Here is a 25,604-nt window from a genome sequence, read left to right as displayed (position 1 = left end):
TTATATATATATATGTGAACCACTTTAGGTGCATCCATTTCTAAAATGCATTGCAAATTTCAGATTTCAAGCAGAAAGCGTCGCCAATTAACGCAACGCGAGTAGCAATAACAATAGCAATAACAATGGCTAAATACGTTCGAGTATTGGCCGGCATTCCCATTTGACCAGTTAGCCATTTGGCCAGTTGGCCATTTAGCTGTTGTTTGTATTTCGTTGGGTTTGCCTAATCCGCCACAAACACCTCACTCACACATTGTATTTATTTGTTGTGTTATTTGATTTTTCATATTCGCTTTTTAATCCGCCACACACGCGAGTTGAATGGACTGCAGTGCATGTGCAACGCGAGGCTGCAACATTTTCAATTTTGACTTTCGATGCGTCGCAATTTTTTGGGCTCAGCATGTGAGGAATGTGAAAGGGCGATTGAGAGCCGAAGATTAGGCTATGCTCATGCGGATTAGCAAGGCACTTATCTCCCCTATCTTAACTTCTCCGGCAACTTACAACTAACTCTTCATCTCTATCAAATGATATATATATATATATGTATATATATATAATTGAGATTCTTCTCGCTCGCTCTCACACACTCAACTTTTGGATATTTTGGATACGCTTCAAGTCATTTCTAACTGTTAATCACATTAATTCATTCTGTTCCAATATACTTGGCTATTTTTTCTTTATATATATCACAGTTGTTATCTGATTGATCTCTTTGATATATATGCTTTCAAACTCTGCCAGTTGTCAATTTCTTATTTCAAGTTATCTTAAACCACATCATATTCAAATAATTTTTCATTCTATTCTAGTCAAGATTTTAGCTTTGTATAAAAATAGATTTATCCTAAAGGCCTGTTGAATATGTTTAGTAGACTCTTTGATTCCGTGTCGATGTCAGTTCCGCTATTCCCAAATATTTGGGTAGTAAGTTTATTACAATTAAAATATAATCATCAGTCTCAATGTGCCACATCCATGAAATGGATTCTCCAGCTGCACTTCAAAGTATCTTAATTAATTCAAACGACTTGCTTAAATTGGTTGAAAACACTTTTCCCCCATATCTATGAGTTGTGTTACCGTTTTATCTTTAAATTGTGTTTGAAAGTTTGCCATACAATTCATAAGAGAAACTTTATTTGAAACCGCTATTCAATGCTAACTGAAAATATTCTTCAAATTGCCAAAATAAAACATAAAACTAATTCTCAATGCTTGATGTTTGCTGTTTGCTGTTTGCTTCTTTGCCGTTTCCTTAACTTGTTTGTTTGTGGGGCAACAGCAACAATACCAAACGAATTGTGGGCAACTTAAAATGTGGCAATAGCTGCAACATAAACAAAAAGAAAAACAAAACCAGCAAACAAGACAATGAAACAGAAATGCAAAGAAAAATAATTAAAGTAACGTCTAAGTCTAAGGCAATAATCGCCAGCCCACTCTTAAGATTAGACAGCGTGGCAAGTGGCTTGTGGCAGGTGGCAGCTCGCAGATAGTGGATGGTGCTGCGTGGTAAGTGGTGTGCGGAGCTGTACACTGCTGGCATGTGGTGTGGGGCAACAAGCGTGAGCAACACCGAAACAAAATACAATTTAATGCGCTTCTCGGTGCATGGATATCGATAGAGATATAGATATAGATATAGATATAGATATAGATATAGACGTATATGAAAATTTATATATCGATATAGACATGGAAGTAGATCGATCGACTTATATGGAAATTTCAACATGACAACGAGGGAATGGTTTCAAGACAATAATGTTGGCCAAGTCACTCTCCAGATTTGAGTCCCATTAGAGCGAGAAGGCGCAAAGCACATTTCTAAGAAACGTCGCAGAAAGCTTGCAACAAATAGCAATGTCGAAACTTGCGGCGCGATGATATCGTCCAATAAGGCTGACCACCCAAAACTTGACATATTTATGAATATTCTTATTTTTAAGTGTTTTGTTGAAACATTTTCTGTTTGATGATCTAATATGTTTACGTTAAAAAGAGAAAAGTATATGAAAACTATGAGCTATAGAAAAAAAAGCGTTCATATTTGTTTTATTGCTCAGGTGTGTAGTACTACGATATTCTATAGCATTTCTGTAGCTATTTATCACAATATGAGTACAAAATTTGCCTAAAGCACTAAATTGTCGTGTTAAATATAGTATGTAATATGTTGTATAGTAAAACAGAATACAGCTTAGTATATAGCATATTGTAGAAAGGAGAGTTAAATGAGCTTCTTCAGTACAATGAAATTCTTTATTATAGCTAATAAATGTAAATTGCTTATTATAAGCCGCAGCTCTCGTTTACAGTGAGTGCAATTATCGCAGTCAGTGGCCCAATCAACTTCTGTGAAGAGTTGTATAACTTGATGTGGCTTACATATGGTCTAAATATGTTTAGAAATCGCTGCCTTCCCAAAGAAGTGGAAAATTAAAAAAGAACAAGAATTCGGAGCATAACATAACATTGGAAAATCAACAGCTGAATGCGAGATGATCTGTCAATAGATCATGTGAAGCACACATTAATGTTTAATAATTTTAGTTTTATTTCACTTTCATTTACAAAACATGAAATATTCACTTGTGAATTTGTATTATTAAGTTAAAGCTTACTCAATATTTCGATTTTGTTATCCATGCAGCTCTTTGCAGACGCACAGTGGCAACACACACACACACACACACACACGCTCACGCACACGGAACACGAACATGCACACGCACTTATGTATATGTTTGGATGTACATTATGTATGTATGGTTACAACACATATATATATATGTATGTATGTATATCGAATCGATATCGATGGTGATGGTGATCCGCAAGTTTCGCAAAAAAAATAAAATAAATAAATAATAACAATAACAAGTTGTATGAGTATGTATATATGTATGTATGCACGCCTAACACAACAATTGATGCAACATTTTGAAGCAACGGTTAATTCGCGTTAGTTATTGTTTTTGTTGCTGTTGCTGTTGCTTTTGCTGTTTCTGGCGAGAATGGCGCAGATAAAAGAGGAGAGCGCGGCACGTGCTATGCGAACAATGGTCGACGCTTGTTTGATTCGCGGCTCTTTCAGTCTGCGGTCTGCGAGTCTCAAACTCCGACTTTGGCCACCGGTCGCCAAAGAAATGTAAGAGCCGCTGTCACTGTCGCCGTCGCCGTCGCAGCCGGAGTCGCAGTTATCGCTGGCTGCGTTAAAAAGCGCTTGAAACGCATACGCAGAAGCGGCAAGCGAGAAAGCTCAAAAGCTCTTGCTTGTTTGTTTACTTCGGAGTTATTTGTATGGTTATTTTGTGGTTGTGTGTGTGTGTGTGAGTGAGGCGCTTACTCGATTTTTGCACACTGTTGCAGGGGGGCTCTTTCTTGCCCGCTTGCACTCGCTTGCTTTGTTTTTTTATTATTATTTTTTGTAATTTTCGGTTTCTTATCTTGACTTGACTATACCGTGTAGTCTATTTAATTATGCGCGTATTTCAAGAAAACATATACGATTGGTAGGTATTCAACTGATGATCTCTGCTAATTTTCCAAAATTAGATTGATTAAATCCGATTCTTTTTGGATGGAAAGCATTTCCTTTTGGCTAATTCTATAATATACAAACAAGACTAGAGCAAATATGTACATATATTGCAGGGTATGTGCTAGTAACCCTCTCGACTCCAGCACTTTTACTTGTTAACTTAATTTTATTCAATCGAGTTTATGTTTTTTAATGCTTTTTATGACCGCTAGCGCGTCATGGGCTTCTAGCTAGCTGCTTTTGTTAAGCTCTCTGCCTAACGGTATTTACGTTTCTTCGACTACACATGCATACACACACACTTCCATAAACGGGTATTTACATGTGTGCACATCAGTAGATATGTATAAGACTGGTATACACACATATCTCTATACAAACGCTTAAATATATGCTCCCACTATGTAAGAATGTAAGTCCAGCACAGAGTGTAAGTGTATGCTAAATAAATGTATGATGGATATAAATCAGTTCAGTTTATGAAGCATAGAATTGAGTTTGTTTTCATTTGAATTTGAATTGATTCGAAATTTGAAAACACTTCATTAACGGCCGCATTACCGATCATAGAAATAACGATGATGATTATTATAAAAATAATATATTTACATTGAAGTAAATTTAATAATATTCTCAAGTTGAATTAATGATTCCTATACATCGGATAGAAACATTCTGATTCTGATTGTAGAAAGTTTTCCTTATTTTAGCAACAATAGAATTGATGTGAGGACAATCCCTTGTAAATTAAAAAAAAAAATAAAAAAAAAAATTGTAATATCATCTCCCAAATACAATATATTAATTGGTAAGTGTGGCGACATTGTTTCTTAAGATACATATGTGTGAGCTGCATAAAATTAAGAAAACTGGAATTTTTTGCATAAGGTAGAATTTTAATATATTTATTATAATAATATCTTAACTGAGCTATCAAAGAATATTCAATGACAGCCAATGACATCACTACAGGGCCAAGGATTAAAAAAAAAACTTCATCAGCAACCAATAATTGTATTGTGTTATAAGTGATCGTTTTGAGTCAACAAGAGTGAAGTTACCGAATTTAGTAGAATACCCTAGAAAGTTCATTCGATTAGAACAACAAATTTGAAGATGCGAAGAAGTTTCACTTTCGATCATAAAAACCTTCAAACTTGGACCACAATCTACCTGGTGAGTGTAAAACTTTTAATTTAGTTCAGTTCGTTGTAAACTTTATATATACATAAATTAGTTGGCTTATCCTGAAAGGGAGATCATCGTAGATATAATAATTAAATCGTCAATATTTCATATTTATTTATACATACCTGATGGCAGCTGCTGTTGCAGCAACTGGCTGCTGTGGCGAAGACTGCGCAATGAGTTTCATGTTACCCCCAAAACGCTGATGCTGATGATGGTGGTGGTTGTGGGGCAGCTGGTGCAGCAGCTGGGCGCCAAAGTCGAGCTCGGCATCGAGGGTGCGATTGTTGCAGCTGAGGCGACTCGCATGCGAGCTGCGCTCCGAGTTGCACTTGGAGCCGCACATTGAGTTGTCGCAGAAGCGGCAACATTTGTTGTAGCTAAACGTCGAGGTGCACAGAGTGCAGAATGAGTCCAGCTGCGATTCGGCCTGATCATCGTCATCATCATCCAGTTCGTCATCATCCAGTTCAGCTTCCATATCAACATCCGCTTCGACATCAACATCCGCATCCAAGTCCACTTCCGCATCGGTATCCATGTGCAGCTGGTGACAGCGCAACTTGAGCGTATGCGCATTGCTACTCCGATCCTCATCCGAACCAAAATTATACGGATCACTCTCCGTATCCTCGGCGAGGCTACTGCCCGCGCTCCCATCTGCTGCCCGCTGCGGTGCCATGCCGAATCCGCTTAGCGGACAGGAAGGATAGCGGCTGAGTCCGAGGGGCACTTGGTGCACATTGTACTTGCTGGTCATCGATAGATTCTCATTGAAATAAATCACACTGGCGGCGCCATTCGGCTCCAGCTCCAGCTCGTGCTCCCCAAGCCCAAGCCCAAGTCCATCCCTGTCCCTATCCCTTTCTCTATCTCTATCGCGTTCCCGCTCCAGCTCTCGGCTAATGCTCAGATCATGGTATTTACGCAAAAATGCCGCATTGCAATCGGCTGCAGTATATTCGTGGAGTTTCTTCGGTTTTGGCTTGGGATGAAGAGGTGAGTACATCAGCTGATGCGGCTGCTGCTGCTGCTGCAGCGTTGGCGATTGTGGCACACCATTGTTATTATTATTATTGTTACTGTTATTGTTGTTGTCGCCTACGGATATACCGCCAGAGCGCAAAAGATCAAAGAGGCGCTGCTTGAGGTCGCGCATTGCGACTGCATGAGCGCGTTACCCAGCTGCCAAACGTCTGCAATAATAAAAAAAAGAAAGAATTAATAATAGTCGGTGAATCAAAAATGATATACAAAATTTACATTTAAAATTTAAATCGCGCATGGCACTAACCGATAGTCAACAAAAGCTGATGCCAAGCAGCTTTTTGTCATGTATATTATGGCAATCAGCAATCATTCGGTGTGACCAGGCAGTCGCAATTCATCGCATTCACGAAATGTTTTAATTGCTGCAATTTCCAGTAAAATCGCAATAAATTCAATACAAACAGCGTCAAATTCAATTTGGCTGTCAGAGCAGCTGTTCTGAAAGCAAATGAGAACATTCTTTATAGATGGCAGTCTCTATCGTGCTCTCATAGCAGGCAGCCTAAACGAAGAAAAACGCATCTTGTTTCTTTAATATTATCGATAACACTACGCAGCAGCAATAAACATTGTTCATAATTGTTTATAAGAAATACAATTTGGGTAAGAAATGAGATATCATTATTTTGTAAGATGTTTCCCCATTCATCTTGATCACAAACAGAAAGATGAGTTCACAGCGGGGGAACGCGACTCGCACCCGAGCCCAAAAGCACAAAAATCGCCATGTGTTCAAGAATGATTTGCACGACAAGACGCCTCAACAGATGCGGCTCAATAAGATGCACGTGTCGACTGTGTGCCAGCGGTGCAAGGAGGTCATCGAGTGGAAGATCAAGTACAAGAAATACAAGCCCCTCACGCAAGCCAAGACGTGCGCACGCTGCCAGCAGCGCACCGTGCGCAAGGCCTACCATGTCATCTGTCGCGACTGCGCTCTCAAGGATCACGTGTGCGCCAAGTGCCTGCGGAGCGCCGACCAGGTGGACATTGAGGCAGCAGAGCCAACGCCGCAGGAGGAGCAAAAACTGCAGGTCGAAATGGATCGTCTGATCAAATCCTTCTCGGAGCGCAAGCGACGCGCTTTCCTCAGATTCATGGCCAAGGGGCGTAAACAGGAGACGGAAGATCCTCACGAGCTGCGGGAGGAGGAGGAGGAAGAGGAACGGAAGGCGCGGGAGAAGGCGACGCGTGTCAGACACACGCGAGAACAGCTGCTTGAGAAAATCAAGCAGCTGAATCTCGCCGAAGAGGACGATGATTATGAAGACGATGACGATGACGACGATGAAGATGGCGATGATTCAGGGGCTGATTACGATGAGGAAAGCAGCGATGAAGAGCAACAAAATGTTAAGACAAAAGATTAATTAAGAAATTAATCAGGAATAGCAAATTCAGAAAATTGTACCACCTAGTAAAATAAAAATTTTTTTTTAAATATATGAAAATTTGCAAGGTCAACGGCTGTTTAATTTAAATTGGTAAGATGGAAAGCCCTTACTAAGAGAAATAATTGCAGTTTTTTTGTCTACCTAAATATTATTCAAAAAATCGTACATAAACTGATTAGTTAATTATGGAAGCCCATGGCGTTATCATTAATCGTTACCACAAATTATTAATTACACAATTTGATGTTAAGCTTTCAGAAAGCTCTCCCCTCGCAGCTGTGTCTGCGATATTTGAAGGCATTGAGCCCAATAATCGATATGAATTAATCGTGTGCAGTCATTCACAAACTGGCTGCTATAGTATTCAGTTGACCCAGGCGTCAGTGGGTAAAAACAATTCGCTTCGTGTTTTGAGGAAAGTCATAATTGAACAATATTTTAAAGTACTGAACACTGTGACATTACGATGACAAACAGTAAATTAAAGCCTGTCAAAAATCGTCGCAAGAACAAGAGCAATAAAATTGTTCCTGTCGAAGTGACAAATGCGACACAGAAGCCCAAATCATCCAAATCAGAATCAATAAAAAAATCCAACAAGTCCGAGCCGAAAAAAATTTCCGTTGAAGAGCTGAATCTGCTACAGCAAATTGTGTTTGATTTTCTAAAGAGTGACGAGGAGACAAAGGAAATCAGTGGCTTCAGCGATTCGCAGCGCAAGGAGATTCATCTGTTAGCCCGCCATCACGGATTGAGGACGCGCAGTCGAAGCAGTGCCGGAAGCAGAATCTTAACTCTCAGTCGCAGCAAGAGCGCATCGAGCATGTTGCTTCGCCAGCAAATCATTCTGTTCTTCTCCACCGAGTCCAACTCGATCCTAGACTGCGCTGTCAAAAATCTGGAGCTGCGAAGCCACCCTCTGGCGAAGCAGCAGCCCCAGCAGCGTCATGGGCGGGTGCTCCAATACGGCGGGCTGCTGGGAATGCCCCGTATACCGCCTCGCCCACGCGATACAAGTGCCCGCCTGGACGCCGAGCGACGCGATTTGCCCATCTTCATGAAGCGTGGCAAAATCTTCCAGGTACTCGAAACATCGCAGGTAAATGCAGACCGCTGAAAATGATGCCCAATGATGATTTTTCAAGCTAACACTTGTTCTTCTTCTCGCCATGCAGGTGCTCATCGTGAATGGGGCGACGGGCTCGGGTAAATCCACCCAATTGCCGCAATATTTGCTGGAGAATGCCACCGCAACGAATCAGCCGATCCGCATTGTGGTTAGCCAGCCGCGTCGCATTGCAGCAATCAGTGTGTCCGGGCGCATTGCCGAGGAGCGAAATGAGAGCCTCGGCGACACCGTCGGCTACATCATACGCATGGAGAGTGAGTATTGATTCCTCACAATCGCAATTGTAGTCACTTATCTCGCTCAACTCAACCTCATCACAGGCCAATACAGCAATAACACAGTGCTGTCATTTACCACCAGTGGCTGCCTGTTGCGTACACTGGCCATGAATGGGCCGGAGTTTTTTGCCAGCACCACCCATCTGGTCATCGATGAGGTGCACGATCGCGACCTGAATACGGATTTTCTATTGCTAGCCAGCAAGCTGGAGCTACAGCGCAACAAGTCGCTCAAATTGATCCTAATGTCGGCCACCATGGATCTGGAGGCGCTCTCCAAATACTTTGGCAATGCGCCCATTATTGATGTGGAGGGACGCAGCTTCAATGTGCGCACTTTCGCCCTGGAAGATGTACTCAAAATATCCGGTTACATGACGCGAGAGATGCTCTCCTGCCTGGGTTCCAATGCGGACAATGCGGATAATGCAACGACAACTGATATATTAAATGCTTATGAAAGAAAAGCGCAAGACATGAGCAGGGATATAATTGATAACGCACTGGTCGTATCGCTGGTGCAGATGCTGCTGATGAGGGGATCGAAGGGTGCCGTGATTATCTATCTACCTGGCTATCAGGACATGATCAAGCTAATGAACATAATGTCCGAGTCTCTGCCCAGTAATATGATCAGAATTCTGCTGATGCACAGCCAAGTCGATAGCTGTAGCCAGAACGATGTCTTCACTGAGTATCCGAATGTGCAGCTCAAGATTGTGCTGAGCACGAACATTGGCCAAACTTCGATAACCATTCCTGATCTGCTCTATGTTATCGATACTGGACGGGTCAAAATGAAGACATACAATCCGACAACGGGCGCCTCGCAACTGGACTGCGTCTGGATATCCAAGGCGGATGCACAACAGCGCATGGGACGTGCCGGCCGCCGTTGTGATGGCATCTGCTATCGGCTGTATAGCAATAACACGTATGAATCATTCCATCGCTTCCCCATTCCGGAAATTATCCGGCAAACGCTTGACGAGGTCTGCCTGCTGGCAAAAATTGCGATGCCCACGCAGGACATCCAACAGTTTCTGGCACAGGCACTGGATCCACCGCAGTCGGTGGCCGTTGCTCAGTCGTGTGCCAAGCTAAAGTTGCTGAACGTGCTCCTCGACTCGGATGAGAGTGTCACCGAGCTAGGTTACATCATATCCGAATTGCCGCTAGATGTGCAGCTGGGCAAGTGTCTTGTCTACGGTGTCTATTATCAATGCACCGACAGTTTGATAATCATAACTGCCTATTACTCGGTGCGTAATCCATTCACGTTGTCCAGCGATCGATCGTCGCGCAATCAGCAGCGTAAAGCGCGCGACTTTTTCAGCTTTGAGGGCTTTAGTGACTCCATTGGCATATTGGAGCTGTATCACCAATATAAAGCCGCCTTGAAGAAGGGCGTCGGCGAAGCCAACAAGTTCTGCGAGAGGAACTGCCTATGCGGCAAATCGATGGATTTGTTTGATTCCGCGGTGCACACGCTTCGTGCAACCGTGAAGCGCATCTTTAAGATCAGGGACTTGAAGGCAGCCAATCAATTCAATACGAATTTGAATATGGTTCGTCTGGCCCTTGCCGCTGGTCTTTATCCGAAACTGGTCTATCTCGATAAGTCGAAAACAACGCGACTCATCGAAGAGGGCGATCCACGCGTTCAGTTGTCTAGGAACTCCTGTCTGAGCATCTGCTCCTCCAAGAAGTACAAGAGCGAATGGATCATCTACGTGGAGAAGTCGGGCACGGCCGGCCTCTCGTCAAACATTGAGCACGCGACCCTGGTAAGCACACTTATGGTCGCTCTGCAGTGCGGCAAGGTTATCAAATTGGAGAGCATCGAGACCACATTTCCCGAAGATATTGACGGCGACTATGTCGAGCAGTCGCATCTCATACTCGACTCCAAGTTGCGCATCCAACTGGACACCGAATCGGGAAAAAAATTGCTTCAGCTACGCAGCAACATTGACAGGGAGTTCGCCAAGTTGGTTGGCAGACGCATTGTGGACACAGCTTGGTGTCCATCGGTTAGCTATGTGCAGAAGCTATTGAAACTCGATTTTGAATACTCAGGCCTGTCGGACAACGATCTGGTATTTTAATCAATGTCGCATGAACTCATCAATATTATTTATTATTTACATATGCTCTGTGCATTTATCATATACTCCATTTATCCATTCAAAATGGGCATATTGGTCTGTACGAATAAACTGATCTTAACAAATACGACAGCCTGAAGATAAGAATGAGGCATGCGAAATACATTTCAACTTTACACAACACACAAACATACACATTTTATATATCTATATGTATAATGCGTACTTGGCATAGGTTAATACTGGTTACAGGGTGTGCTAGTGAATATATATATTTGGTTATACACTTAAATATAAATATTTAGCGAGTCAAGGTGAAGTGAGTGTTTTAGCGGAACTGCTTTTCTTTTACATTATACATATTTGAATAATGTTTGCGAAATTTGCATGCATGTGGGATATGTAACTACTTCGTATGGAGTCCTCGTAAGTCTGAAAACAATTAAAAGTGAAATTATTTTTAGCACCCTAGTTCTAATCCTGATTCTTTTTTTATTAAATTATTATTTTATTTATTTTTTTAAACTATATACACTATATGAAAATTGTTCATTGTATATGTGAAATTGGTATACAACGCCGATACGGACCTTGGTAGCCTAAGACTTGCAAAGACAACGTGTGTTTGAAAAGATAATCACATAATAATTTTTCCTTAGCTGACAACAATTGTGAAATGAGGGAATGGAATTATTAAGTATTTGTATAAAGATGCTGATTCCAGCAATGCATTAAAAAGATACTTATTAAAAGTAATGTTCCATTTAGAAAAAAAATTGTTTTTACGATGTGTGTAACGAATTTAGAGAGCACATTCTGGATGGAGTCCATGATTGTACGAATAATGAAATGAAAACACACTTTGAAAGGGTAAAAAAAACATATAACACGTAAATCATAACCAACATTTGTGTTTCAGAACTAAGTATTTTATTCGTGAAATCCGAACAAGTCGCATGTTGACTAATATTAGAGAATCAGATAACAGCAAGTCAGCAAGTTTTGAATAACATTTAAGACCCAGATATCAGCCAGTAAGTCGAGTTTTGACTGAATCTAAGCATCAGTATTAACAGAAAAAGCAAACCAATGTTTCAAACTATGTTGTTGTCATTGTTTTTGTGCAGTAAGCTGCATGCATACAAGTTGAGCCCGTAGAATTAAGAAATAAATGTAATTGTAACTGAAAAAGTCAAATCTAAATATTTATTGAAAACCACATAGGCTATGATGTACAGTGACCAAAAAGAGGCGACAAAGTGAGGCACATAAATTACCAAAAAAAAAAAGTAATTATTGCATGGTATCAAATTATACTTAATAAATGTTGGCTGTCGATTGCTTAAAGAGCAACATTTTCTCGTTTTTTTTCTTACTGCTTCTGGGTCTTTGCCTGTTATTGTGGCAGCGCTTTAATGACTAGGTAAAAATATGTGTGCCACAAGTGGAATGCTGTTGCTGGTACCTTTACAGTGTCAGTGGCAGTGTCGCTGTCGCTGTTGGTGTCGGTGTCAGTGTCACCCCGCGGCGCAGCGAGGCATGCAGCTTCACCTGGCATTGTGGCAATTTACCTGCTGCGTTGCAGTTGCTGTTGCAGTTACAGTTGCTGTTGTTTATTCGCATCGACTTGGGGCCCCGCCCCACCAAAGCCAAGTTTAGCCCATTGAGGCGCAAGAGATAACAACAACAACAACAATAGTTCGTAATTGCATAGGCAAACTTGTTGCAGACATTGTTGCCGCATGGGCACAGTCAATAAACCTGAGCTGTAGTTGTGTCTCTCTCTATCTCTCTCTTTCCCGCTATCACTCTTTCTATCTCTCTCCCTCTCTCGCTGTGTCTCGCTCTCGCTCGATCTTATGCATTGGCAAGACATCCAATTTGCAGCAAACAACAAATGCATCAAAGAAAGTGAAATTAATTTGTTGTTTGTCTCAGCAGTCTGTATTTCTTTTTTTCTTGTTATTGTAATTGTTATTGTTGTATTTGGAGCCACCTTTCAATTACGAGCAAGTAGCAGACAAGTTTCCACAAGTACCCACAAGTATTGCTCTACATATGATATGAGCTATAGCCATTATTCGTCAGTTGGTTCATCATCTGTAGGCTGCTCGGCATCACTTTTGAGGTGGGCTGCAAGGAACCATATTTGGGTCATATACATAAATACATATGATAGATATAGAATTGGACTATACCGTACAGTACGCAGTGGAATAAATGACGAAAGCTTGGCCGGATCGGATAACCATATCATATAGTTTCGAGCATTGGTTGGAGCATGAACAACAACCAAATTAAAAAATTATGCTTATATATGGAAAAAAAAAAGTCATCACCATATTTAGATATTTTCAGATGAGCTAAATATCTGTGTGGCATTTGAATCATCATATATTTATTGGTCGAAGGAGAACTGAATCTGTCCAAGGTACGCTGGAACTGTCTCTGTCATCGTGGCCGGAACCGTTGCTGACCCACAACTGCAAGTGGCACGTGGTAAGTGGCCTGAACTGTTTAGCATGAAGCCAGCCAGCTATCCAGCCACCCGCCGAACCGGTGCATGGTAGCCTGGACTGAAGTGCATTCAACCTGTTGTCAACGACTGCCGGTTGCCACTTCTACTTGTTAGCCAGGTTTATTGTGCACACAATTTGATGTTAAGCTTTCAGAAAGCTCTCCCCTCGCAGCTGTGTCTGCGATATTTGAAGGCAATGAGCCCAATAATCGATATGAATTAATCGTGTGCAGTCATTCACAAACTGGCTGCTATAGTATTCAGTTGACCCAGGCGTCAGTGGGTAAAAACGGTTTGTTTCGAGTTTTGAGGAAAGTCAAAATTGAGCGATATTTCAAAGTACTGAACACTGTGACATTACGATGACAAACAGCAAATCGAAGTCTGTCAAAAATCGTCGCAAGAACAAGAGCAATAAAAGTGTTCCTGTCGAAGTGACAAATGCGACAAAGAAGCCCAAATCATCCAAGTCAGAATCAATAAAAAAAATCCAACATGTCCGAGCCGAAGAAAATTTCCGTTGAAGAGCTGAATCTGCTACAGCAAATTGTGTTTGATTTTCTAAAGAGTGACGAGGAGACAAAGGAAATCAGTGGCTTCAGCGATTCGCAGCGCAAGGAGATTCATCTGTTAGCCCGCCATCATGAATTGAGGACGCGCAGTCGAAGCAGTGCCGGAAGCAGAATCTTAACTCTCAGTCGCAGCAAGAGCGCATCGAGCATGTTGCTTCGCCAGCAAATCATTCTGTTCTTCTCCACCGAGTCCAACTCGATCCTAGACTGCGCTGTCAAAAATCTGGAGCTGCGAAGCGACCCTCTTTCGATGCAGCAGCCCCAGCAGCGTCATGGGCGGGTGCTCCAATACGGCGGGCTGCTGGGAATGCCCCGTATACCGCCTCGCCCACGCGATACAAGTGCCCGCCTGGACGCCGAGCGACGCGATTTGCCCATCTTCATGAAGCGTGGCAAAATCTTCCAGGTACTCGAAACATCGCAGGTAATGGCAGACCGCTGAAAATGATGCCCAATGATGATTTTTCAAGCTAACACTTGTTCTTCTTCTCGCCATGCAGGTGCTCATCGTGAATGGGGCGACGGGCTCGGGTAAATCCACCCAATTGCCGCAATATTTGCTGGAGAATGCCACCGCAACGAATCAGCCGATCCGCATTGTGGTTAGCCAGCCGCGTCGCATTGCAGCAATCAGTGTGTCCGGGCGCATTGCCGAGGAGCGAAATGAGAGCCTCGGCGACACCGTCGGCTACATCATACGCATGGAGAGTGAGTATTGATTCCTCACAATCGCAATTGTAGTCACTTATCTCGCTCAACTCAACCTCATCACAGGCCAATACAGCAATAACACAGTGCTGTCATTTACCACCAGTGGCTGCCTGTTGCGTACACTGGTCATGAATGGGGCGGAGTTTTTTGCCAGCACCACCCATCTGGTCATCGATGAGGTGCACGATCGCGACCTGAATACGGATTTTCTATTGCTAGCCAGCAAGCTGGAGCTACAGCGCAACAAGTCGCTCAAATTGATACTAATGTCGGCCACCATGGATCTGGAGGCGCTCTCCAAATACTTTGGCAATGCGCCCATTATTGATGTGGAGGGACGCAGCTTCAATGTGCGCACTTTCGCCCTGGAAGATGTACTCAAAATATCCGGTTACATGACGCGAGAGATGCTCTCCTGCCTGGGTTCCAATGCGGACAATGCGGATAATGCAACGACAACTGATATATTAAATGCTTATGAAAGAAAAGCGCAAGACATGAGCAGGGATATAATTGATAACGCACTGGTCGTATCGCTGGTGCAGATGCTGCTGATGAGGGGATCGAAGGGTGCCGTGATTATCTTTCTACCTGGCTATCAGGACATGACCAAGCTAATGGACATAATGTCCGAGTCTCTGCCCAGTAATGTGATCAAAATTCTGCTGATGCACAGCCAAGTCGATAGCTGTAGCCAGAACGATGTCTTCACTGAGTATCCGAATGTGCAGCTCAAGATTGTGCTGAGCACGAACATTGGCCAAACTTCGATAACCATTCCTGATCTGCTCTATGTTATCGATACTGGACGGGTCAAAATGAAGACATACAATCCGACAACGGGCGCCTCGCAACTGGACTGCGTCTGGATATCCAAGGCGGATGCACAACAGCGCATGGGACGTGCCGGCCGCCGTTGTGATGGCATCTGCTATCGGCTGTATAGCAATAACACGTATGAATCATTCCATCGCTTCCCCATTCCGGAAATTATCCGGCAAACGCTTGACGAGGTCTGCCTGCTGGCAAAAATTGCGATGCCCACGCAGGACATCCAACAGTTTCTGGCACAGGCACTGGATCCACCGCAGTCGGTGGCCGTTGCTCAGTCGTGTGCCAAGCTAAAGTTGCTGAACGTGCTCCTCGACTCGGATGAGAGTGTCACCGAGCTAGGTTACATCATATCCGAATTGCCGCTAGATGTGCAGCTGGGCAAGTGTCTTGTCTACGGTGTCTATTATCAATGCACCGACAGTTTGATAATCATAACTGCCTATTATTCGGTGCGTAATCCATTCACGTTGTCCAGCGATCGATCGTCGCGCAATCAGCAGCGTAAACCGCGCGACTTTTTCAGCTTTGAGGGCTTTAGTGACTCCATTGGCATATTGGAGCTGTATCACCAATATAAAGCCGCCTTGAAGAAGGGCGTCGGCGAAGCCAACAAGTTCTGCGAGAGGAACTGCCTATGCGGCAAATCGATGGATTTGTTTGATTCCGCGGTGCACACGCTTCGTGCAACCGTGAAGCGCATCTTTAAGATCAGGGACTTGAAGGCAGCCAATCAATTCAATACGAATTTGAATATGGTTCGTCTGGCCCTTGCCGCTGGTCTTTATCCGAAACTGGTCTATCTCGATAAGTCGAAAATAACGCGACTCATCGAAGAGGGCGATCCACGCGTTCAGTTGTCTAGGAACTCCTGTCTGAGCATCTGCTCCTCCAAGAAGTACAAGAGCGAATGGATCATCTACGTGGAGAAGTCGAGCACGGCCGGCCTCTTCTCATACATTGAGCACGCGACCCTGGTAAGCACACTTATGGTCGCTCTGCAGTGCGGCAAGGTTATCAAATTGGAGAGCATCGAGACCACATTTCCCGAAGATATTGACGGCGATTATGTCAAGCAGTCTTATCTCATACTCGACTCCAAGTTGCGCATCCAACTGGACACCGAATCGGGAAAAAAATTGCTTCAGCTACGCAGCAACATTGACAGGGAGTTCGCCAAGTTGGTTGGCAGACGCATTGTGGACACAGCTTGGTGTCCATCGGTTAGCTATGTGCAGAAGCTATTGAAACTCGATTTTGAATACTCAGGCCTGTCGGACAACGATCTGGTATTTTAATCAATGTCGCATGAACTCATCAATATTATTTATTATTTACATATGCTCTGTGCATTTATCATATACTCCATTTATCCATTCAAAATGGGCATATTGGTCTGTACGAATAAACTGATCTTAACAAATACGACAGCCTGAAGATAAGAATGAGGCATGCGAAATTTCAACTTTAGACAACACACAAACATACACATTTTATATATCTATATGTATAATGCGTACTTGGCATAGGTTAATACTGGTTCAGGGTGTGCTAGTGAATATATATATTTGGTTATACACTTAAATATAAATATTTAGCGAGTCAAGGTGAAGTGAGTGTTTTAGCGGAACTGCTTTTCTTTTACATTATACATATTTGAATAATGTTTGCGAAATTTGCATGCATGTGGGATATGTAACTACTTCGTATGGAGTCCTCGTAAGTCTGAAAACAAAAGTGAAATTATTTTTAGCACCCTAGTTCTAATCCTGATTCTTTTTTTATTAAATTATTATTTTATTTATTTTTTTAAACTATATACACTATATGAAAATTGTTCATTGTATATGTGAAATTGGTATACAACGCCGATACGGACCTTGGTAGCCTAAGACTTGCAAAGACAACGTGTGTTTGAAAAGATAATCACATAATAATTTTTCCTTAGCTGACAACAATTGTGAAATGAGGGAATGGAATTATTAAGTATTTGTATAAAGATGCTGATTCCAGCAATGCATTAAAAAGATACTTATTAAAAGTAATGTTCCATTTAGAAAAAAAATTGTTTTTACGATGTGTGTAACGAATTTAGAGAGCACATTCTGGATGGAGTCCATGATTGTACGAATAATGAAATGAAAACACACTTTGAAAGGGTAAAAAAAACATATAACACGTAAATCATAACCAACATTTGTGTTTCAGAACTAAGTATGTTATTCGCGAAATCCGAAATATTAGAGAATCAGATAACAGCAAGTCAGCAAGTTTTGAATAACATTTAATACCCAGATATCAGCCAGTAAGTCGAGTTTTGACTGAATCTAAGCATCAGTATTAACAGAAAAAGCAAACCAATGTTTCAAACTATGTTGTTGTCATTGTTTTTGTGCAGTAAGCTGCATGCATACAAGTTGAGCCCGTAGAATTAAGAAATAAATGTAATTGTAACTGAAAAAGTCAAATCTAAATATTTATTGAAAACCACATAGGCTATGATGTACAGTGACCAAAAAGAGGCGACAAAGTGAGGCACATAAATTACCAAAAAAAAAAAGTAATTATTGCATGGTATCAAATTATACTTAATAAATGTTGGCTGTCGATTGCTTAAAGAGCAACATTTTCTCGTTTTTTTTCTTACTGCTTCTGGGTCTTTGCCTGTTATTGTGGCAGCGCTTTAATGACTAGGTAAAAATATGTGTGCCACAAGTGGAATGCTGTTGCTGGTACCTTTACAGTGTCAGTGGCAGTGTCGCTGTCGCTGTCGCTGTTGGTGTCGGTGTCAGTGTCACCCCGCGGCGCAGCGAGGCATGCAGCTTCACCTGGCATTGTGGCAATTTACCTGCTGCGTTGCAGTTGCTGTTGCAGTTACAGTTGCTGTTGTTCATTCGCATCGACTTGGGGCCCCGCCCCGCCCCACCAAAGCCAAGTGTAGCCCATTGAGGCGCAAGAGATAACAACAACAACAACAATAGTTCGTAATTGCATAGGCAAACTTGTTGCAGACATTGTTGCCGCATGGGCACAGTCAATAAACCTGAGCTGTAGTTGTGTCTCTCTCTATCTCTCTCTTTCCCGCTATCACTCTTTCTATCTCTCTCCCTCTCTCGCTGTGTCTCGCTCTCGCTCGATCTTATGCATTGGCAAGACATCCAATTTGCAGCAAACAACAAATGCATCAAAGAAAGTGAAATTAATTTGTTGTTTGTCTCAGCAGTCTGTATTTCTTTTTTTCTTGTTATTGTAATTGTTATTGTTGTATTTGGAGCCACCTTTCAATTACGAGCAAGTAGCAGACAAGTTTCCACAAGTACCCACAAGTATTGCTCTACATATGATATGAGCTATAGCCATTATTCGTCAGTTGGTTCATCATCTGTAGGCTGCTCGGCATCACTTTTGAGGTGGGCTGCAAGGAACCATATTTGGGTCATATACATAAATACATATGATAGATATAGAATTGGACTATACCGTACAGTACGCAGTGGAATAAATGACGAAAGCTTGGCCGGATCGGATAACCATATCATATAGTTTCGAGCATTGGTTGGAGCATGAACAACAACCAAATTAAAAAATTATGCTTATATATGGAAAAAAAAGTCATCACCATATTTAGATATTTTCAGATGAGCTAAATATCTGTGTGGCATTTGAATCATCATATATTTATTGGTCGAAGGAGAACTGAATCTGTCAAAGGTACGCTGGAACTGTCTCTGTCATCGTGGCCGGAACCGTTGCTGACCCACAACTGCAAGTGGCACGTGGTAAGTGGCCTGAACTGTTTAGCATGAAGCCAGCCAGCTATCCAGCCACCCGCCGAACCGGTGCATGGTAGCCTGGACTGAAGTGCATTCAACCTGTTGTCAACGACTGCCGGTTGCCACTTCTACTTGTTAGCCAGGTTTATTGTGCAGCTATTAGCGCACGACTGCATTAACTGCTGATGCACTTGATTCGAGTGTTCAAGTGTTTGAATGTGAATGAGTGAGTGCACTTGTGCGATTACCAATTGGCTTTGATTTTGAACTCTCGCGGTGGTTCAACTGCTTGCAATTCATAATGGGCCACTCATCGGAGCCAATTGATGTTCAGCCTCCAGATTTGCAGGTCAGCCTCCGGGCCGAGCTAGCTAGCAATTCGTTGTTTGCATTATCCCAATAGCTCATTGCTTATTGGGTCTTGTGGCTTTGTGGTTATCCACTAGGCCGTTACTCGTAGATGTGCCCAACTGATGCATAGGCCGGCTAACTGTATTCGCATATGTTCGTGATTGGCGGACACGATCGATGTTCAATCGCAGCTTGCTGGCCATGAAATCGAATATTTATAATCATTCAGGCTGTTTCAGGCGACAAATGTACAGCTCAATTCAAGCATTTTCATTTAACAAATACAGTCGATTCTTACTGGTTGGAGTGAACACAATACTGGGTGTCTTGTATCTTGTAATTGAGTACTCTCAGCGACAGCATCTAAGAGCCGTCTTGTAAGTCTTGATGTTTTATTCCTTAGAGCTAAAGTTGTATTATAATTTGATGACTATTTATTTACTTTGGATTTTAACTTGACTTGACTTACTTCAGGCCATACAAAATATTTTCTATTATTTGTACGGCTATTCGAATCGGATGATTTTTTTGATTAACAAACTGAGAATAGACATTATTTACGGTCCGTGACCTAACAAATTATTTTATTCTCTAGCTTTCAGTGGGTTGAGAAATGTCTGTGCCTTCTGCTGCTGCTCTGTGTGTGTGTGTGTGCGTGTGTGTGTGCGTGTGTGTTCGCGTGTGTGTTAATGAAGCAACTGACGATGATGAACAGCGACAAGACTGACGAAAAAGCTGATTGATAGCCGTGTACCTGTGAAGATTGGAGCTGCAGGTACAGTTACATAATTACACAAATTGATTTCACAGGCCTGCGGTGCTCACCTGCTCCCAAATGCCAATGCGAATGATGACATCAGGCAGAGCAACATAAGCCGGAGCAGCAGCAACAGCAGTGAGAGCAACGGGCACGACATGTTGCCGATGTTGTCGCATCACGAAATACCTTATTGGTAATTCCAAACTGGGAATAATCATAATAGATACTTATACTCTTACTCTTACTCGGGGCATGGAGGTGCATCTGCTGCAGACAGACAATGGCTGGGGATGCTGAGGGTTAACCTGTCACGCCAGCAAACTTGAGTGCGGCACTGCCTGCGGTTGCATTAGGAGCAAACCGTACCAAAACTGAGCGACGGTGAAAGTGTAGCCGGGTCAAATCAATCAGCCTGGGCGGCTACCTGGCCAAAATGCCAAATGTTTCGTTTTTTTTCTTCGTTTTTCTCCCCTAATGCCTACTGTCTACTGCCTGCTGATTCCGCACCACCTCACCGATTTCTTGTCGGCGCTTTGCTTGCTTTGACTGGCAAGCTGGCAGCTAATTAATTTTTTATTTTTCATTTAGTTTTAGGTATTTCATTTGCTGGTTCCCTCCTCCGCTGCCATAACACCTTTCCCAGCGTCTCAGCTTCTCGACTGCGACTTCACAAAACAACGCCTAATTATGTCATTAAAAGCGTTTTCAACGATTATGCGTTCCACGGAGCTGCGCAAGATTGTTGAAACTTCTGCGCCAGTGTGTGTGTGTGTGTGTGTGTTTGCCACAGAGGCTTTGCAGCATGCCTCTGACTATGATACGGATCAAACCGGAATGAGCCACACTCACAAGCTGTGGCAACTGATTTGTGAATTAAACGTTTTCAAAATACATATTTTCAATTGCCAAAATTATGTTTAGCATTGAGTGAATATAATTAAAAATATCGGTAAGTATGTATGGCTGAACTTGTTGAAAATACGTAAAAGATCAATACAAAATTCCGATTACTAATGTTAATAACAGGGATATCGATACTGCGCTCGATACCCCAATTTAAGAATACATTGAATAAAAGTTCTTCTTAGTCTAACAGCCAAACCAAGTGCATCAGTTTTCCGCTTTAAAACCCAACAGAACTCAAAACAAGGAAACCTTATCCGAATGAATAGCAGCTGCTTGAAATCAGATATTATGCTTCTAAGTAAGTAAGCAAGTGTGATTGTCGGTGAATTAAGCAAATTAACGACACTTTAGTTTCAAACTATCCATATTCAATTTGTGGCATGGAATTTGTTCGCCTCATCAATCAGCATTAGAATATTTCCATTTAAAGAAACTTTACTGAAATAGTCTTACGTTTTAAATTGTTTTGGTTCGAATGCCAATTTGTTTAATGACTCCAAAGTTATCTGTGCTCAGTATTCAAATGTTATCCATGAGATTTCATTGACATCTTTCTGTAATATTGAAGATCCTTAGGCGACTCCTTAGCTGGTGTACGTTGTTAAAAAGTCCTGTACATTTTTGTTGATTGAATACAAGTTCAGGCATTATGCAAGAAGTGGTTCTCCTCAGAAGTAGTTCGGCTATTTTTGTACATTATGGCGAGTTCATCTAATTATTGAAAATGGTCCAATTCAAATAGTCTTGCATCTCGACAGTGTATATATTTAATTCGGCTTTAAAATATTATTGGGAGTGGCTTAAATTATGCGCAATTTGCTTACGTTGGGCCATGACGAAAACCTTTGAAAGGCGCAACAGTAAAAGTGAATCGCATTGTGCGACTTACTAACTTGCCACTTACGTACAACGAGTATTGGCCAAATACGCGTATGTGGACGAAAGTAAAAGCCAAACAAACAACAAATCGTGACGCCCGAAAGTGGCAACCAGCAGTCAGTCGACTATATTTGGTCTGTAATCGGTCAGAGACAGCAGCAGCAGCAGCAGTAGCAGCCGGAAATTGCCAGAGCAAGGCAAGGCAAGACAAGGCTTGCGAAAGATCTGCTGAAGACTCTGGTCCAAAACGTCACCGTTGAAACTGGCGTTGGTGTCGACGTCGCAGCTGTGCGGAAGTGTTGAAGATGGCGCATAACGATCAATCAATAAGAAAATTAACTATGCATAACATATATATATAAAACGATCGACGTTCGCTAATGGCTTGCAACATTATTGGGTATGTCATCACTGTGGAAGGCAGACTGGCAATTAATACAGTAAGAATTAATAATCTACTGAATACTTCAGAAGCTGTTGTTTTATAATACGTTGGAATAGGGCTTGAGTTTGCCTTCGGCATTAGATTGTTAGAGGTTTTTTTCTTCACTTGACTTTATACACCTCCCCCTGTGTTGTCTTGCCATCTGCTTAGTTCGCTTCAGCGAAATTTGTTTTGTATATTGAGCCGCAAAGTCGAATGGTCATTTAAATGCCAAAAGACAAACTGTAAATTGTCGATTTTTTATAACATTTTTTTGCTTTGTTTTTTATTTCATGAGTTTGGCATTCGGGAGTTGTAAACAAATCAATACGTAATTATGTAAAACGAATAACAAAACAATGCAAAAAGACGAACAAACTATGGGGCGTGCCAATCATAACATCCTCCTTCCGCTAATGTCAAAGTGCCTGGCACATCTCGTTTCTGGTTTTAGTGTGGCAGGTTGTCCGGTTCAGTTGAGTGGCAACTGCATGCGTGCCATGCCACAATGGTTAGGCATGTCCGATGCTTTCGGGTCAAGTATTATAAAGTTTATTTGCATACCTACGAACATACACACTTACATGTGTGTGTGTGTATGTAGCTTAAGAGTGACAGATCACTTCACGGGAAATTGTGAGAGGTGATGAATGCATCAGCAATTAAGAATACAGGTTGCTGAGCCGATTTGGATAACTACTTTTTTATGGGCATTTTATAAGCCAGCTGGGCAGGAGATTTTTATTTTTAGAGAATTTCTATCTACTTGTTAATTATAATTCCCTGTCACCATTAAAAATGGGTAAGAGTGGTATTATGAAGTTGTGCAAATGTATGTCAGATGTATGTATGTAGGGCAGAAGGAAAAATCCTCAGCACCATTAAGTATATATACATATATTCTGTTTGTATGTATTTAGGGATATCGCTAATAATATTTACTGTAATTGTTTTTTGTTATGATCTCTTTTCAAAATTTAAATATGTTTTTTGCTGGTTGCCATCGGGACTCAAACTATATCAGAGCTTAAAAAAAATAAGACTTGACCTGAAGCCAAGATATTATAGAAAATATATTATCTATATTGATTGCGCTATTAAACAACAGAAAAGCTTATCAATTGGTTGATATTATATATATACATTTATATACATATATATCTATTTTGAAAACATTTCGCTTGTCTTTCTGTCTGCCATTATATAAGCCACTTGCAAAGTCAAATAGAAATCAGCTACACCATTTATTTATTTATTTATTTATTTATCCAGACAATTTTCTTACACTCTGAGAATTGCTTTAATCCTCTGTACTATTTGAGATGTTTCGTTGCAGCTTAAATGTTGTTTGGTTTATTAGCTAGTAAAGAGTTTGTATAAGAAAATCGAAAGGCTTTGCTTGCCAACAAATCCCCCGTAAGCCTGAGCGCATCGCTGGCCCTGATTTGCGCTTGATTTTTATCGTTGGAAAGTTAATACCACTTTATAATAAGCGAGTTTAACACATGACTCGCCGTCTGAGCTCATTGTTGTGACTTATTGGGCCGCAGCTTATTTATATATTATTATGTTTATTATTATTAGTATAATATTTTTGCTATCGCAAACAATATGAAATGCCTCAGCTACAAATTTCACTTTCGATCCCCGGACAAAATAACCACAAATACGAATTTGTGTATAAATGTGGCACAATATTTATTTGTTGCCCGCCATCGATTTGTCATTGTATTTTCGGCATATGCCCAAAATGATGATGAGGCTCAGAAGACAGCTCTATTCTTCTGCTCAAAATATTTTGGACTGAGCTTTATGGCCGGGCCGAAGGTGAAGGGTTCATAGACACCACGGACCACATTGAACAATGGTCCAGAATTGCTGTAAAGATGTTGAAATGTAACAAATCACAAAAAAAAAATGGTAGGGGGAACAAAAAGAAAGACACAATTGAGATGGGCGTTTTATCTAAACGACTCCGATTCCAATTTCGAATCGAAAGCGAGCAGAAAGCAGAGACCAACACCAAGACCAACACCAATACCAGAGACGATGAATTATTTAATGCATAATTCGTGTGACAAATGCGGCAACGAAAAGAGTGGGAAATGCAGTCGAGCATTAATAATTATGTTAATTGCCAGGCCGAATTGTTGAAAACTCCGAAAAGCGACGAGTCCACGGCACCGACTGCCCATCGCAGTGAACAAATGTGCAGCAATAAATAAATTGTCGCCTTGCTTTGGACAATAGAACCTGCTCCATTTGCACCGCTCCATCAATGTACCATCAAATCGGACCCGTGTTCAGCAGCAGCATGGATGAAAGTATGCGACATTAAACAAGACAAATATTTTGTAGCTGCTTTGTATGTTGTCGGTACTGACAACAAAAACAGCAACAATGACAACATCAACTGACTTTCATTCTTTGCTTACTTGATAAAGATACATTTTGTAGTGCTGTTTCAACTGTTATTTTCCAGACGCTTTTGTTGCTGTTGCTTGTCATTTGTGACTGGCTTTTTGGGTTGCCACAGCGCTCTGATTATATGGTACGTACTATTTCATTTGCCAACAGATGTGCACGTACAACGAAGGCGACCAAACTAACAAACTCAACCACAACAGACACCTTTACCCCAGGTGCCACACAATATAATAAGACCCAAAGGGTAGTGCCGAATATTTCATACCTTGCCTTGTGAAAAAATCGAAGCAGTTCGCAATAAGATTCCCTAATATTATTTATTGAATTATTGACTGATATATACAAATATTGATCAACGAGTTGACTGAATACACATATTTGACATATTTCTACTCGGCTCACAGTCGGAAGAACGTACAGATGAGATAATTCCCTGGCATGTAGATTATGTTTAGTGATGCGATTTTGAACCTAATTGTAGAGATAAGCCATCTAAAGAAGTTGTCAACCTCAGATCGACAAAATGAATTCCTAACGACGCCTTGGGTCAGCTGAATTATTAAAATATAACTTATATAAAATATAAACTACAAACATGATAAGAGACTCACGGCATGCACCCAAGTAACTTAAGTAGGTTCATGGAATGAGTAACCACATAGACAATCGGAACTGAGCTACGTCTCGAATGGTTATGTCGACGGTTTCATGCAATTCTATGCAATTATGATCCGCTATCTTGACTGTGC

At 41.5% G+C, this 25,604-nt stretch overlaps 3 protein-coding genes across 3 annotated transcripts; all 3 read left to right on the top strand.

The window, feature by feature from the left end:
- Window positions 1-6,315: 6,315 nt before the first annotated feature.
- Window positions 6,316-7,258, top strand: LOC6564714 (uncharacterized protein C9orf85 homolog). Its single transcript, XM_001991387.2, has 2 exons — window positions 6,316-6,397; window positions 6,459-7,258. The coding sequence occupies exon 2, from the start codon at window positions 6,463-6,465 to the stop codon at window positions 7,162-7,164; it is 702 nt and encodes a 233-aa protein (XP_001991423.1). The 5' UTR covers window positions 6,316-6,397; window positions 6,459-6,462; the 3' UTR covers window positions 7,165-7,258.
- A 274-nt stretch (window positions 7,259-7,532) lies between these two features.
- On the top strand, window positions 7,533-11,180 carry LOC6564715 (DExH-box ATP-dependent RNA helicase DExH1). The gene is made up of 3 exons (XM_001991388.3): window positions 7,533-8,287; window positions 8,364-8,571; window positions 8,638-11,180. The coding sequence occupies exons 1-3, from the start codon at window positions 7,655-7,657 to the stop codon at window positions 10,701-10,703; spliced, it is 2,907 nt and encodes a 968-aa protein (XP_001991424.1). The 5' UTR covers window positions 7,533-7,654; the 3' UTR covers window positions 10,704-11,180.
- A 2,510-nt stretch (window positions 11,181-13,690) lies between these two features.
- LOC6571067 (DExH-box ATP-dependent RNA helicase DExH6) lies at window positions 13,691-16,797 on the top strand. The gene is made up of 3 exons (XM_001997237.3): window positions 13,691-14,217; window positions 14,294-14,501; window positions 14,568-16,797. The coding sequence occupies exons 1-3, from the start codon at window positions 13,717-13,719 to the stop codon at window positions 16,631-16,633; spliced, it is 2,775 nt and encodes a 924-aa protein (XP_001997273.1). The 5' UTR covers window positions 13,691-13,716; the 3' UTR covers window positions 16,634-16,797.
- The last annotated feature ends 8,807 nt before the right edge of the window (window positions 16,798-25,604 follow it).

Source organism: Drosophila grimshawi, unplaced genomic scaffold (genome assembly GCF_018153295.1).
Source record: "Drosophila grimshawi isolate 15287-2541.00 unplaced genomic scaffold, ASM1815329v1 contig_848, whole genome shotgun sequence".
Lineage (NCBI taxonomy): Eukaryota > Metazoa > Arthropoda > Insecta > Diptera > Drosophilidae > Drosophila > Drosophila grimshawi.
The sequence above is the reverse complement of the archived record's forward strand: the minus strand, read 5'-3'. Positions and strand labels throughout refer to the sequence as shown.